This window comes from Macaca thibetana, chromosome 2 (genome assembly GCF_024542745.1).
Source record: "Macaca thibetana thibetana isolate TM-01 chromosome 2, ASM2454274v1, whole genome shotgun sequence".
Lineage (NCBI taxonomy): Eukaryota > Metazoa > Chordata > Mammalia > Primates > Cercopithecidae > Macaca > Macaca thibetana.
Window position 1 is genome coordinate 19,930,402 of NC_065579.1, and position 15,539 is coordinate 19,945,940.

Here is a 15,539-nt window from a genome sequence, read left to right on the forward strand (position 1 = left end):
CAGTTTAAATGAAGTTTTCTTTTGATGCTTGAATAATTCTAATGTATATCATTTCCTAATTTATATGGTTAGAAAATAGACTTCTTATTCTCTTATCAATTTTAGATTCTAAAACATTGTTTTGAATCACATGGCCTAAAAAATCAATATATAATTATAAGAAATTCAAATTATGTTATTACATTCTAATATAGATGAATACATTTAAATAATCCAAATGAATCACAGATTTTAAGATGCTTTCAGTCTTCAGAAAACTCAAGTATGTTGAAAAAGCAAAAACTTAACTACATCAACATCCTAAACAACTTCTGATGAAGTGAAAATTAAACACTTATTTTCTGTACCATTATAAAACACTAGTTTTGTAACACAAATAAATATTTTAAAGTTATACTCTATTCTTTCATTTCAAAAACTAAAAACAAAGTTTCATTGTCTAAGAGAAAATGAAAGACAGTTCTGAAACCCAAAGTCATACAATCATTCTGCATTTTCCTTGGAATTATGTCAGTAAAATTTAAATCTGTAATTGAGTTAGCTCGCTTTCTTTCATTCCAGGTATAAAGATAATATGCTACAAGACAGCATAAATACAACTTACATGTATAACTTCAGACTGATATATCAGTAATAAGTAAATTTCCCTAGCAATAAAAAGCCCTACAACTTTAGTATAGAGTTTTTAAGTTTTATCTCCCCTCACCTGAATCAGGATATACATTTTTTAAGTTCTATGAGGAATGTGCACATTGTACCTCTTGTGACCATAAACATGACACCTGCCAATGCCATACATGCACTACTTGCAGGTGTCACTAGGTTGACTTCTCAAGACACCTGGGGGTAGGTGTTAAAGAAAGGTACTCTGATTAAACTATTAAACTAATACAGGAAAGCAAGAGTAAAACCACAGGATGGTTATTTATATGAGTTTTAAAATGGATAGGTCATAATAAGTTACTGAAGAAACAAAAATGACCATCACACATTGTTGAGTCCAAAGAACTACTCTTATTTTATTACCTCCGTTCATCAATTGCAAAGGTCCTCTCTAAGGGCAGAGGACAGAGAAGGGAACAAAAGCATTCCTAGTCTCCAAATGTTATTGACCCAGTCCTGAAATTAGAGTTGACACAGCCCTGCTCCCCTGTAGAGAAGCTTGCAGTGGAAGTGCAGCCCATCATCCTCGCTAAAAATTGTGTTCCCTCAACAAAGATGACCACACGGAAACTGAAGAAGTAAAGCCAGGAAAATAGCCTATGTCCATAAAATTTTGTTACTTCTTTTTGATGGCCCTTCCAAGAGGTAGAATTTTTTTAAAGCTATTTCTACAGTAATATTGCCATGTGCTTTTCTAATAACTCATCATTTACAAATGTATTATGGCCTCACTTTTCACCTTTCACTGCTTTGTTTACATGTTTCACTAGAATATTGCACATCAATCATTGATGTCTCTAGATCTACAGGAGTATTTCATGTTAAAACATTTTCCAAAGAAAACATACATGTGTAGCTGTCTAGTGTATGTATTTACATAAATATCCTCCACTTAGAAACGTAAAACAAAACAAAAACCCCAGACTTACTGTAAGTGCTATCAGGATTCTATTAACAATTCAGTAATAGACAATGACACCAAAGAAAATCACCTTAGAATATATACATATAATATATATATACATGTGAATATGGTGACAGATGGAAAACAGGTATAGGCTAGATCTGATGTTTCTTCCTCCTCTATAAAATCATCAGAATAACTTGTTTGTCCAAATTACTCATACCAAGTTTTTCTATGGATATAACTGTACCTCTGAGGGTAAAAAAAAGATGTTTTTTACTAGTAATTTAGGGAAATATTTTTAAACTGTAAATGAATTGAACATCACTGGAAGTTCTGAAAGCTGAAATACTGGTATTTCAGCAAAAGGGTGAGAAGCAATTCATACATATTAATTCACTGACTACTTGATTCTGGGGCTAAGGATTAAATTCAGATCATATTATTAAAAATAAATTTGATCTTTACATGAATATTTGAATCTTACCTTGAACTTGTTCAGAACACCTCTCTTTGGCCTTTTCTCTCATTATTTTAGGGATCAAAATATCTTTTTCGACATGTCTGAGATGCTGGTCTGAAAAAAAAAAAGATCTTTCTTTAATAAAGTCTCAAGCAAATCACCAGATTAAAGGAAAAATAAGACTCTGGTTTACTTAAAAGCCTATGCAAATATACTCAAAACTTACAACCTTATGAAATTGTGATTATTTTAATCATTGAAATTCATCATATTTGCAATGATTTTTTTATATACAACAACAAAAATGTGAGGAATACAAGCAACATGTTTCTTAAAATTTCTGCAAACTATACTATGACACTTTTACTTTATAACATATTCCATGCAGTCTTGTCAAAGTTGGCATCTAAATCATCACTCCCTTATTAATATAATCCACAAAAGAGAATTTTCACTGATACTGAGATCCAAGAATAGATGAAGAGATACAAGATTAAGAGACACACAAGTAGTTTTTTCTACCTAGCAGTAAGAGTAGCCTAAAAAAGAACTAGCAGAAGAAAAGGTGGAACTGCAAGTCCATATGAAAACAAAGCGTATGTGATTTCTGTGCATTTTAAACACAACTTCTACAATTGAACTAAAATGGCAAATTGAACACCTGCTCTAGAGTCCCACCTGCTCCTTAAATGCTAAGAGAGTCCTGAAAAATAAACAAGGGATAAGTGTCTTCAGTGAACCAAAAACGATGAGGAATCTCTGAAAGATAAAAAGGCAGATTCGATCAGATTAAATGAGGTGATCATATTGCTATAGAGTGTCCAGGAAAAAAACGCATGCCAAAAGTGGGTGCTGCTCCATGCTCTGAAGCAGCAAATATGAAAAGCAAGAAAACTTCCCTGGGGTAAACTAAACAGTTATTAATTAAAGTGACTCAATAGGAGCCAAATGGTCACCTCCTCTGCTGCCTTCAGGTCATGGGTGAAAAAGGTATATATAGCTATTTATACCCAAAAGACCAGACAGTTTCCCATTAAAAGAATACAGGAAAGAAGATTTTAGATTATTGTGAAGTATAATAAATATACTGAGGCAAATACAAAGACCTGAGTCCTCAGACAGCAATGGACCATGTCTGAAACCCCAGAATCCTAAAAGCTTCAAAAGGGAATAAACACTGCCTACATAAAAGAAAGAGATTCAGATTTACGTCATGGCTCACTAGCAAGACATGATGCAACAAGACAATGGAGAAATAACTTCCAAGTTCTGAGAGAGAATTATGAAGAATTCTAGAGTCTTTAAACAACCAATTATAAGTGAGGTTAAGAACATTCAGATATATAGGAACTAAAATGCTTACCACCTTCAAACCCTAGAGAAAAAGAAGTAATCTCCTTGTTACAGTTGATCCTTGAGCAACATGGGTTTGAACTGTGGGGGTCCACTTAACACTCAGATACTGTCCAATCAAATGCAGACTGAAAATACAATATTTTGGAGATGCAAACCTATATGGTATACCAACTTCTCAGGCCGACTTTTCATACACATGGGTTCTGAGGGGCCCATGGTAGGACTTGAGAATGCACAGGTTTTGGTAAATACGGGGCTCCTGAAACCAATCCCCTACGTATACTGGGGAATGACTACTATGTGCAACAACCACCACTAATCAAATTTAGTGATGTGGAACAATAAACAATAAACTATTGGTCAGAGGGCCTGATCTGGGAAGACTCAAAGTTCTGGTGGTTCTGGTGTTGGTTTCAACAGCTACAAAAGCTGGGGCTGGAGGATTTACTTCCAAAATTACTTCTTTTTTCATATATGTATCTGACACCTGGCCTGGAATGGCCAAAAGAAGTGCTCAGTTAGGACTGTAAACCAGAACATCTACCAATGGCCTCTCTACCTGGAGCCATGCTACAGCATTCGTTCATGCTGCACTATACTGATTCCAAGTCATTAAGGATAGCCCACACTCAAGTGGAAGGAAATCAGATTCCATTCTTGGTAACAAAACCACATTACAGAAAAGCATGAACGATGGGAGATAATTTTGTAACCTTCTTTGTAAAATAAAATATCTCACAAGATGTAACAGAGAATATGCTCTGACAGAAAAAAAACTGAACACATGATATACAAATGTAAAATATATAAATCATATTACAAAAACATATATTTAAATGTTAAAACTGTGAAGTACTTGAACAACATGATCGACTAACTTGACCTAACTAACATTTATAGAATACCTAATAACAGCAGAACATCTACTAAAATAAACCATACTGTGGCTAGAAAACAAACCTCAATAAATCTGAAAGAATTCAAGCACTACAAATTATGTTCCCTGACACCAATGTAATTAAATTAGCAACCAATAACAGATCTCTTGATAATCTTCAAATATTTGTAAGCTAAATAACACACTTTTAAATAACCCATGGATCTAAGAAAATGTCAAAAAGGAAATAAGACAGTATTTTCGTATGAATAAAATAAAAACAATGTATCAAAATTTATGTGATCCAGCTAAAACTGTACTTGGCAGGAAATTTGTAGCACTAAAAACCTATCTAGTAAATGAAAAAAGGTCTTATATCAACTTAAGTTTCTACGTTGAGAAACCAGCAAAAGGGTAAAATAAACACAAAGCAAGCAAAAGAGGAAATGATAAATATCAAACTATAAATCAATGAAATAAAGAATACCAAAAAATAAAAGAAAAAAAAATGAAATTAAAGCTGGTTCTTTGAGAGGATCAGATTAACAAAATTTATAAACCACTAGCCAGAGTAAGGTTACAAATTTCAAACATCAGAAATGATAAATATTTTTAAATAATAAGGGAATATTATGAACAAATTTAGGCCAATGAACCTGACAACTAGAATGAAATGAACACATTCCTTTAAAAAAACCACAAAACAACCAAAACTCACTCAAGAAGGCACAGATACCTTGATACCAAAAGCAAGAACGGTATTTACAAAACACATACACATACCCACAAAATCCACAGACCACTATGCCTCATGAACACAGATGCAAAAATCCTCAACAAAATATTAACAAATCAAACCCAGCAATACATAAAAAGAAAGATACATAACAACAAAGTTGGATTTATTCCAGGGAGACAAGGGTGGTTCACCGTTAGAAATTCAATCCATGTAATCCATCAGATATATTAACAGACTAAAAAAGGAAAACCATATAATCATATCGATTGATGCCAAAAAATTGGACAAAATTCTACACGCATTCATAAAAAACAAAATCAGTATACTTGGAACAGAAGGGAACTTCTTTAATGAAGGACATCTACAAAAAATCCTCTAGCTTACATCATACTTAATAGTAAAACTCTGAACGCTTTCCCTATAAAAAAAGAGACATGGTATAAAATTACACAGAATTATATATGCACACATGAGTACATGTAAAAACTGGTGAAAACTGAAATGGTCTATAATCTAGTTAACAGTACTGTATCAACTTCAGTTTCCTGGTTTTGATATTATACTACAGATATATAAGTGTCACCACTGGGGAACGCTATGAGATGGACACTTAGTCTATATAGCATTTTTCACACTTTTATGTGAGTCTATAATTATTTCAAAATAAAAAGTTAAAGAAAAAAAGTCTACAAACAATCACAGGAGAAAATCCTCATGATCTAGATGTCATATAACTCTAGAACAACAAAAAAAGTGCATGTAAAAAACTGGTGAAATTTGACTAAGATTAGTACCTGAAGCAACGATATTATACCATTGCCAATTCCCAGTTTCCGTGTTCACATTTCATTATAGGAGCCTGTCCCAACCTTTTCTCATTTTTGCCCTAAAAGGAGCCTTTTTTGACACTTTTTTCCTAATGTACCCCTATGAAATGTTAATATCGCAGATAAAGCATATATGTTTACGTACTGCAGGTGTAACAGTGCTTTATATGTTGAGAGTATTTTTGTCTCCACCAATGTCAATTGTTATCCTTTGAAGGCAGTATCACACCCACTGAGAATATACATACCATGGTTATGTAAGATAGCATCATTAGGGAAAGGGAAGAAGGTAGATACATGGAAACCGCATGATTTTGCAGTTTCCTATTATTATTATATTATTACAAAATAAAGTTATAATAAAAAAGTGAAAAAATGTATAAGGAAGCACAAAGGACACAGAATAGCCAAAACAACACTAAAACAGAAGAACAAATTTAGATGCTATGGAGCAACTACCTGATTACAAGTCATACTACAAAGCCACAGAAGTCAAGACAATGTAGTGATGGCATAATTCGGGTAACCAAAAAGAGCAATGTAACAAAAGAGAACAAAAGAATCCAGAAATACTTCCATGTATAAACAACAAAGTTATTGACAAATGAACCAAGGCTAGTTTATGAAGAAATAAAAGTATTTTCGACAAATGGTGGCAGAACCATATTAACATGGGAAAAAAAAAAAAAGTTAAACCCTTTGACCACCTACTTCACAGTAACCACAAAAATTAATTGGCCATGGATCATAAGTCTAATGTAAAAACTAAAACTATTAAACAAAAAAGACCCTTCAATTCCTTGCAGTAGACAGTTTCTTAAAAGGGCATAAGGCAGTAAAAATAAAGTATACAAATTATCAATTTGACTTCACTAATATGAAATTATTTGTTTATCAAAAGACACAATTAAGAAAATTTTGAAAAGGCATGCTACAGACCAGGAGGAAAAACTTACTTCATATATATATATTTTTTTATATAAAAATAAATAAAACAAAGGACTTGAGTCCAGAATATATCAAGAACCCCTACCTATCAATAATAAAAACTCAATAAAAGATGGGCAAAAGGCTTGAACTGACACATCACAAAAGATGATATGCAAATTGTAAATATATATATATAAAGGTGCTCAAAATCATTAATTATTAAGAGACTGCAAATGAAACCCCTTGTATCATTTTGAATGCAAGAGAATGACTAAAACTAAAAACAATGACAACATGAACATTGGAGAGAATGTGGAGCATCTGTAACTTTCATATCTTGCTGGTGGGACGATGCAATGATACATTTCTCTGGAAAACTGCTGAGTTATAAAGTTAAATATGTTCCACTATTAGGTATTCACTTATGCAAGATAAATGAAAATGTAAGTCCTGGTTCACACCTGCAATCCCAACACTTTGGGAGGCCAAGGCGGGCGGATCACAAGGTCAAGAGATAGAGACCATCCTGGCCAACATGGTGAAACCCCATCCCTACTAAAAATACAAAAATTAGCTGGGTGTGGTGGCGTGCGCCTGAAGTCCCAGCCATTTGGGAGGTTGAGGCAGGAAAATCACTTGAACCCAGGAGGCGGAGGTTGCAGCAAGCCGAGGTCGCATCACTGCACTCCAGCCTGGCAACAGAGCGAGACTCAGTCTCCAAAAAAAAAAAGAAAATATAAGTCTAGAAAACAACTTGTACAAGTCTATTTATGGAAGCATTATTCAGAATAGCCAAAAATTACTTAGCAATAAAAAACAATGATACTATTGGTATACCATTACTATCAGTAGGGTAGGTGATCTATCCTAGGTGAATCTTAAAAACATCTGAGCAAAAGAAAGCAGACACAGGAGTACATACTGCCATGATTCAAGAACATGCAAAGTTAATCTATGGTGATAAAAATTACAACAGTGCTTATTTATGGGAGCTGAAAAGGTACTCTCTGAAAAATGTCTTCACTAGGGTATATACATTTATGAAAACTCATTTAAGATCTGTAAATTTCACTGTATATTTTACCTCAATTTAAAATAGATTAGCTTAAAAAATTATAGAAATCTGCACTCACAGTGGAAGATTTCAACCCATAACTATTAGAAATTAGGTTACTAAGTAGACAAAAAGATTCATAATTTTCTCTTTAAAGTTATTGTTCATCTTTCATTAGATTTCTATTGGTAAATGTATCTTTCCATAAATAACCTGTTGTAATTATTTACTGCTGGTGTTTAGGTTCAACTGATTTTTTATGTTGTCCTTATAATCAATACAACCTCTCTCAATTGTAATAATTTGACAACAGATTCTTTTCCAATTTCTATGTAGACAATCACAGAAACACTTTTGCATCCTCTTTCTTAATTCTTGCTGGCTACATCATTTAGAAAAGTGGTTAAGTAGTAACTAGCAAGACCTCTGTCTCGGATGCTCAAATTGTGTTTAAAATCTTTTCAGTTGTCACCATGCCGGTGTTTGCTTATGACTTGCCTCTCTTATGTTTGCATTGTTTTGGTGTTAAAGTTGTATTATTTAAACAATAAATTAGGGACCTTCCTCTCCCTTTATATTATCTAGAACATTGTGTATAAAACAAAGATTATTCTCAGTTCCTTGAAAGTTTGTTAAAAACCATCTGTGATGGTCAGTTTTATGGGGTCAGTTTGGCTGGGTTATAGTCCCCAGTTATTCATGCAAACATTAATTCAGGTGATGTTGTGAAGGTATTTTGCACATATATGCATATATATGTGTGTGTGTATATATATACATGTTAAGATATATATGTTTTTTCCTCCTACTGATTATTTCCATGGTGGAATCCTAACCGATACACAACCTATCAGGGCCTGCGTTTGGGGGTATGTATGTGTGTATGTGTAAGACACACAGGCACAAAGATAATTTTAACTTTTGTTTCAATTTTGTAAGGGCTTTTTACTTACTCTAGAGTCAGCTGAAGTTTTAGCAAGATTATATTTCTCAATGACACTATCTCACTTAAATTTTCAAACAAAAAAATGATATGAAGGGGTTCACATAATTTTTTTTCTCTTTATGACACCTGTGGTTGTATTCTAATTTTCATTGCCTATGTAAAGGTAGACAAACTATTTCTGTTAAGAACCAGAGTATAAATATTTTAAGCTTTGCAGGCTACATATAATCTCTGTCATGTATGTGTGTATATATGTATTATATATATATGTGTGTGGATGTGTGTGTGTGTGTGTGTGTGTGTATATATATATATATTTTTTTTTTTTAAACAACCCTTCAAAAATGTTACTAACCGTTCCTAGCTTATAAGCCTTTCCAGATTTGGCCCATAGGCCTGAACTCTTCGCTATATCATTTATTTACACATTCTCTTTTTCCTTGGCTTTGCCAGAAGCCACTGGAAACAGGCCGGGCACAGTGGCTCACGCCTGTAATCCCAGCACTTTGGGAGGTTGAGGCAGGCGGATCACTTGAGGCCAGGAGTTCCAGACCAGCCTGGCCAATATGATGAACCCCTGTCTCTAGTGAAAAAAAACTACAAAAATCACCCGGGCGCGGTGGCACGCGTCTGCAGTCCCAGCTTCTCAGGAGGCTGAAGCAGGAGAATTGCTTGAACCCAGGAGGCGGAGGTTGCAGTGAGCCGAGATCATGCCACTGTGCTCCAGCCTAGGAGACAGAGTGAGACTCTGTCTCAAAAAAAAGAGGAAACAAAACAAAGCACTGAGAAGGAACTGGAAGCATGGATGGAGAGAAAAGGACAAATTCAGAGGGAGTTCCTACAAGCCTGATGGTGCCTAAAGGGGCTGAGGGAACAGGATGATTCAAGAAGGACTCCTAGTTTTCTGGCTTCAAGTAAAAGGATATGACCATTTATTGAGCTAAGGAATACAAAAGGAGGATCAGGTAAGACAGACATTCAGTTGTGTACATGTTGAATTTGAAGGGACTGTGACACATCTTATAGAGTGGAAAGCTGATGCTTACTTACAGAGAAAAGAATAAAACTGAGACTATCCCTACAAATTCCTTTTTGCCTTGCCTACAGAATAAATCATAACTAGGCATCAATAACTATTCAGTGTAATTACTAAACAGATTAGAAGATACTGGATTATACTGATCAATTTATAAAATCAATTTCAAACTGTTACTTTTTTTCACATATATAATTTTCATGTACACAACTTAGTCATAATGCATCCTGATGAATCTTCTCTTTGCTCTATAAATCTTCCAACTAGGTCTTAAATGACTAAGGCAATATTACTTTAAATCAATTCCTCGAATACAGACATAGATTTGTAATATCAAACCATTTTTCCAAAAATAAATTATAATAAAAATGTACCTACATTATGAATTCTAAGATATAATATTCTATCAAACACATTTTTAAAACGTGTCAAATTTTAAAACTTGATGGTTTGTCAAGACATCTGATTATTCTTCTAAAACTTCCTAGGGCAAATAAATAATTCCAGAATTGTATTAATATTGATTTCAAATTTTCCAAATTCTTGGTATTAAATCAGAAATGACAGTATTAAAAATATGAAAATTCTACTAAAGATTTTCCTACTTGATAGCATACCAGCCACTAAATATCAATGATTTATTAATTATAATTTTTGAAAAAGCTATCTTCAACATTACAAATATTATAGATATGGCAATTTTTATTCACAATATTACAAAGTGATTCTCTTAATCTCAATCTGGTGTATATATGTTATACATTTGTACAGAGGTTGAAAAACTAAAAATTAAATTTTGAAAGTTTGCTACTGTATAGTCACATAAATTTATACTGAATTAATGAATCAGGATAACACCACCAGGGAAAATTTCCAAAGCTCTAAGTTCTCAACATTCTATCATCACCTGGAAGTCAATTTTCACCTTTTTCACTGGCTGAATTTGTTAGCTCATATTTTGCTTTGGGGCTCATGTGTTCTTGCAATATGGCAGTACTAGATTATAAGGCTACTGACAACAGCACTTGCTATGAATCCACAAAGACAACAGTGAAGCAAATCAGAATATTACAGAGTCTTTAATAGGAAAGAATGTGATATATGAAGGGCAAGCTATGCCCTTTCAATAATGAAAACATTCTAATTTAACTAATTTGATACTTAGGTAATGCCACTTTTTAAAAAATTTACTAGTTACACTTACTTCTTCTTGAAGACAGTTTGGTGCTACTGTTTACTCTGTAGGAAAAACATGAAAAATGCTTGTAATAAACTTGCAACAATGTTCTCATTAGCAGTAGTTTCTATATTTGGGTCCCTCTTGTTTGTTTAGCTTTTTGGGGGAAGTATTTTTGGGGTTTTTTGGGGTTTTGTTTTTGTTTTTTGAGACACAGTACTACTCTGCCACCCAGGACAGGGCGCAATGGCGTGATCACAGCTCACTGCGGCTTCTGCCTCCCAGGTTTAAGTGATCCTCCTATCTCAGCCTCCCAAGTAGTTGGAAACACAGGCACACATCAATACATCAAGCTAATTTTTTTCTGTGTATTTTATAGAGATGGGATCTCACTATGTTTCCCAGGCTGGTCTCAAACTCCTGGACTCAAGTGATCCACCCACTTCAGCCTCCCAAATGCTGGGATTACAGGAGTGAGCTACCACCTCCTACTGGCCCCTCTTCTTTACTAGCTATGAAGAGCTTCAAAAGGCAGAGCCCCAGGAAGAAGGCATGATGTACAATATAATGAGACCAGAGTTCTCAATTGTTAGTTCTCACTAAGTGCTTCACACCAGGAATCTAGGCAGACACCAGTTTGCCTCAACAGCACAAAGATATGTATGCTCATGACCAGATATTCCTCTTGCCAGTCTGTTCATACCTTCTTGCTATAATGACAGAGTAAAATGAGGAAGGGTAAAGGAAGTGACATCTTAGAATAGGAAAATTCACCTTCTTCCCTTCAAGCCATACTTGAACTGACAAAACAAAAACAAAAAGGGAAATCAAGACTAGGAGAGATGTTTTTTCCCCCACAATGCTCCAGCCTGTCTATGTCTGTGAAACCTGGAGATGAGGGCAATGAATATAAACAGTCTTCATAACAGTTCTCGCAGGTATTTTGATTTCATTTTGCAGATAAAGAAGTAGAGGCTCACAGAGGTGAAATGAACCAAGCCTCTAATAAAGTGCCAATGCCAAGATCATGTAACCTAGGTTCTAAACCTTCAATGACACCACCATGCACATCGAGTGGTGGCCTTAGGACACTTAAGCAAACAAGGCTAAGTGAGCTTCCACCGTTATGCTGAAGCAGGGAAACAACCCTTAGACAGTAAGTTTGTGATTCAGAAGCACCACTTGAATAAGCAATATTCAAAAATTCATAGTTCTCAATTTTTTATCAGAAAGTAAAATCAAAGGGAATTCTGATTCTGCTTCCTACCATGGGGAAAAAAAAATGTTTTAAAGCAAGAGGAGCAATTTGTCAGTTGGTTGAAAAACACATTTAAAGGGAATAAACATCAAATATTAGGTCAGCCACTAACAATCTAATTTTGTATAAACTCAAACGCTTACAAAATACGGAAAGTACATCAGTGAGGTAGATGTGCCTATTTCTGCTTAGCTTCTGGGTCAAGTACCACCCATATCCCACAATAGTATGCTTCATCTGAGCTTCTCTGTCCTATCAGCTTTCACTGTTAATTAACCACCTTGTTCACACTAGATGTGCCCATTTCCCAATAGCACCTATTTCTTGGACCTCAGATTCTGCAGATTGCTAGGTGTGAAAACTTCCTCTTCCACCCACACTGCTTTAACCAAGAAGAGGCCAGAAAGGGACAACATATTTAAAAGTATACCAAAGCAGGAAATTAACTTATGCAATAAGACATGCCAATTTTAGAACTGTGTTACAACCGCCATTGTGGCCATACTTTCTTAAATGAACAAGTTTCACATTTACTTTATTTGGTAAAACTTCAAGACTGTCTTTGCCCCTACAAGCACAATTTCCCACTGATACCCGGTAGAAAATCAGCAGTGTTATGGGACAGGAGCAGACATTTGACAAAGTAATAAATGACAGCATACCTGTGGCCTTCTTAGCAATACATTGCCTGATTTACTTGTTTTTCTCATACGAATCTAGAAGACTGTGTAATATTCTCAACACTATGAATGTTCCTCAAGCCTCTGTCCACCCTGTTACTACTGGTTCTTTTATCTTACAATATTTCATAGAATTCCTATAAAGAAAATATAATACTTTGATAATGGGATAGGAGAATTATTTTTATATTATATTTTTATATTGAATTATTTTATTTTTCACTTCTTTCAAAGACTCAGCCTTTGCTCAAATCACATCATCTTTCTTGGTATGGCTTCAGAGCTAATCTGAAGTAAACATGAAAACCAGTTCCATAATATAACTGTTTTGGGGTGGGAGCAATATGGTTTGCCCCCACCAAATCTCATGTTGAAATTTGATCTCCAGTGTGACAGTGTAAGGAGGTGGCGCCCAGTGGGATGTGTTTGGGTCATGAGGGCAGACATCTCATGAATGACTTTGTGTCCTTCTAGCAGTAATGAATTCCTGCTCTTGCTAGAGTGGACTAGTTCTTCAGAGTGGGCTGGTTCTCAGAGAAATTGACTAGTTCTCAAGAGACTGGGTTGTTGTAAAAGTCAGTATGCCTCTCACGTTTGGTCCCTCTTCACACATGCTCGCTTCGTCTTTGGTCTTCTCTGCCATGTTCTGACACAGCATAAATGCTCTCATCAGAAGCCAAGCAGATGCCATGCTTCCTGTACAGCTTGCAGAACTGTGAGCTAAATACACCCCTTTCTTTACAAATTACTCATCCTAAGGTATTCCTTTATAGCAACACAAAACAAACCAAGACAAGGGAAGAGGCAGCATTTCCCAGGATGATCATCTATCACCTTCACCAGACTGTCTCTGGTTAAACTTTGGCTTAAATTCAAATTAACTTTCAGAACAAAGATTTGCCAAAATGAGGATATTAAGATGAGTGTACTGAAGAATCTGGAAGGAAATCTTAAAGGGGTTTCAAAAATATCCTGAACAATGGTAACAATATTAGAAGTATACACACTTTCAAGGTAATATCTGCACTTAATCCTCCTGGGGCAATCCCACAAGGTTCCACCTTTAAAGATGGTGTTTATGATACTGAGTTCTCAGTGCTCCTCTCTATCTCCAACTCTCCACATTTTCAACTATCTACTGGTGGTTTCTAAGTCCCACCAGCATCTCAATTCCAACTTAAATTTTCTACAATGTAAACTCTCATTTTGCCAACCTAGTGGTTATTTTACCCTTCTTACCTGAAAAATCAGCTTACAGCTATATAGTACACAGAAGCAACACGATAGTATTTACAGAAAGAAGAAAAGGGTGGTGGATGGAACTGGTTTACAAACATCATCTCATTTAGAAGCAGGTATAAAGAAACTAAGACTCAGAAAGCTCAAAGCAATCGTGCATTACCCAGCAAGTAACAGGTAAAGCCAAACTCTAGTTCAATCTCCGTCTTTGTTTTCCATCTTCTACCTCTTATTTTTTGTTATCAAAGTTTACTTATTTAAAACTCAATTCAACATTTCTCCATCCCAAAGTTCTTCCTGACCTCAGCACTAAAATGTGATTTCTCCTTTCTCTAACCCCAAGATTTTGCCTGCACTCGTTCTGTTGCTATAACCACACCAGGACTTAAACACATCATATCACACTATATATGCAATCTTCTCCTGCTAGATCACTGGTTGGCATGAATTGAATTGTGTTTACCATTCTCCAAATTCATATGTTGAATCCCTAACCCCCAATGTGACTGTATCTGGAGATAGTGCTTCTGAGAGGTAATTAAGGTCAAATGAGGTCATAAAGGTGAGGCCTTAATTCGATAGGATTAGTGGCCTCATAAGAGGCAGAGGGCTCTCTCTTCTTCTCCCTCTCTCCTCCTCCTCCTCCTCCAACCTCCTCTTCCCCCATCCCTCCCCGCTCACCACCATGTAAACACACAGGGAGAAGGCTGCCATCTGCAAGTCAGGAAAAGAGTCCTTGCCAGCAACCAAATCTGCCTGCCCCTTGGTCTTGAATTTCCTAGACTCTAGAATAGTAAAAAAATTAATGTACGTTTTTTAAGCCACCCAGTCTATGTTGTGTGGGTCATTCAGTCAGTCTACGAGATTTTATTATGGCAGCCTGAGTAGACTAAGAAAGATTTCGGTACCAGAAGCTCTCAACCTTGGCTGTACCAAAGAACCACCTGAGAGGACTGTACAAAATTCTTAACGCTTGGGCTGCACCCCAGACCAGTTAAATCAGAAATGCTGGGGTAAAAGCCAGGCATTGATATTTTTTAAGGCTCCCCAAATAATTATAATATGCAGCCAGACTGAGAACTACTGCGAGTAACAGTTAAGTTTAATGAGGTCAGAGACCACGTCTAACTCATCTTTGTAATTCCCTCTAACTCCTAGCATATGGTAAATATGCAATAAAATTGTTGTAATGCTTAACAAATGACACATATATTTAAAAGACTTTTAGTGTTTGATAGTTACGGATATACTGTAAACAAATACATATGTACCTATTATGTACCAATCACCACACCAGGAATTGTGTATACAATAACGAATCAGTCAAGCAAGGTTCCTTATTCTGCAGCATAAACATGTGACACTCTACATTCCAATTAGTCATGTTTAG

General features: G+C 35.3%; 1 protein-coding gene across 6 annotated transcripts in view; it reads right to left on the reverse strand.

Moving 5' to 3' along the window:
- Positions 1-15,539, reverse strand: part of CMC1 (C-X9-C motif containing 1) — an 86,970-nt gene that overhangs the window by 55,420 nt on the left and 16,011 nt on the right. For 4 of the 6 annotated variants that reach the window (XM_050779526.1, XM_050779528.1, XM_050779530.1 and 1 more), the window contains exons 2-3: positions 11,000-11,034; positions 2,055-2,144 (exon numbers count right to left, since the gene is read on the reverse strand). In XM_050779526.1, coding sequence (XP_050635483.1) covers positions 2,055-2,144; positions 11,000-11,034 — 125 coding nt within the window. The remainder of the gene's footprint in view (positions 1-2,054; positions 2,145-10,999; positions 11,035-15,539) is intronic. The other 2 variants (XM_050779527.1, XM_050779529.1) reach the window with 1 other exon arrangement.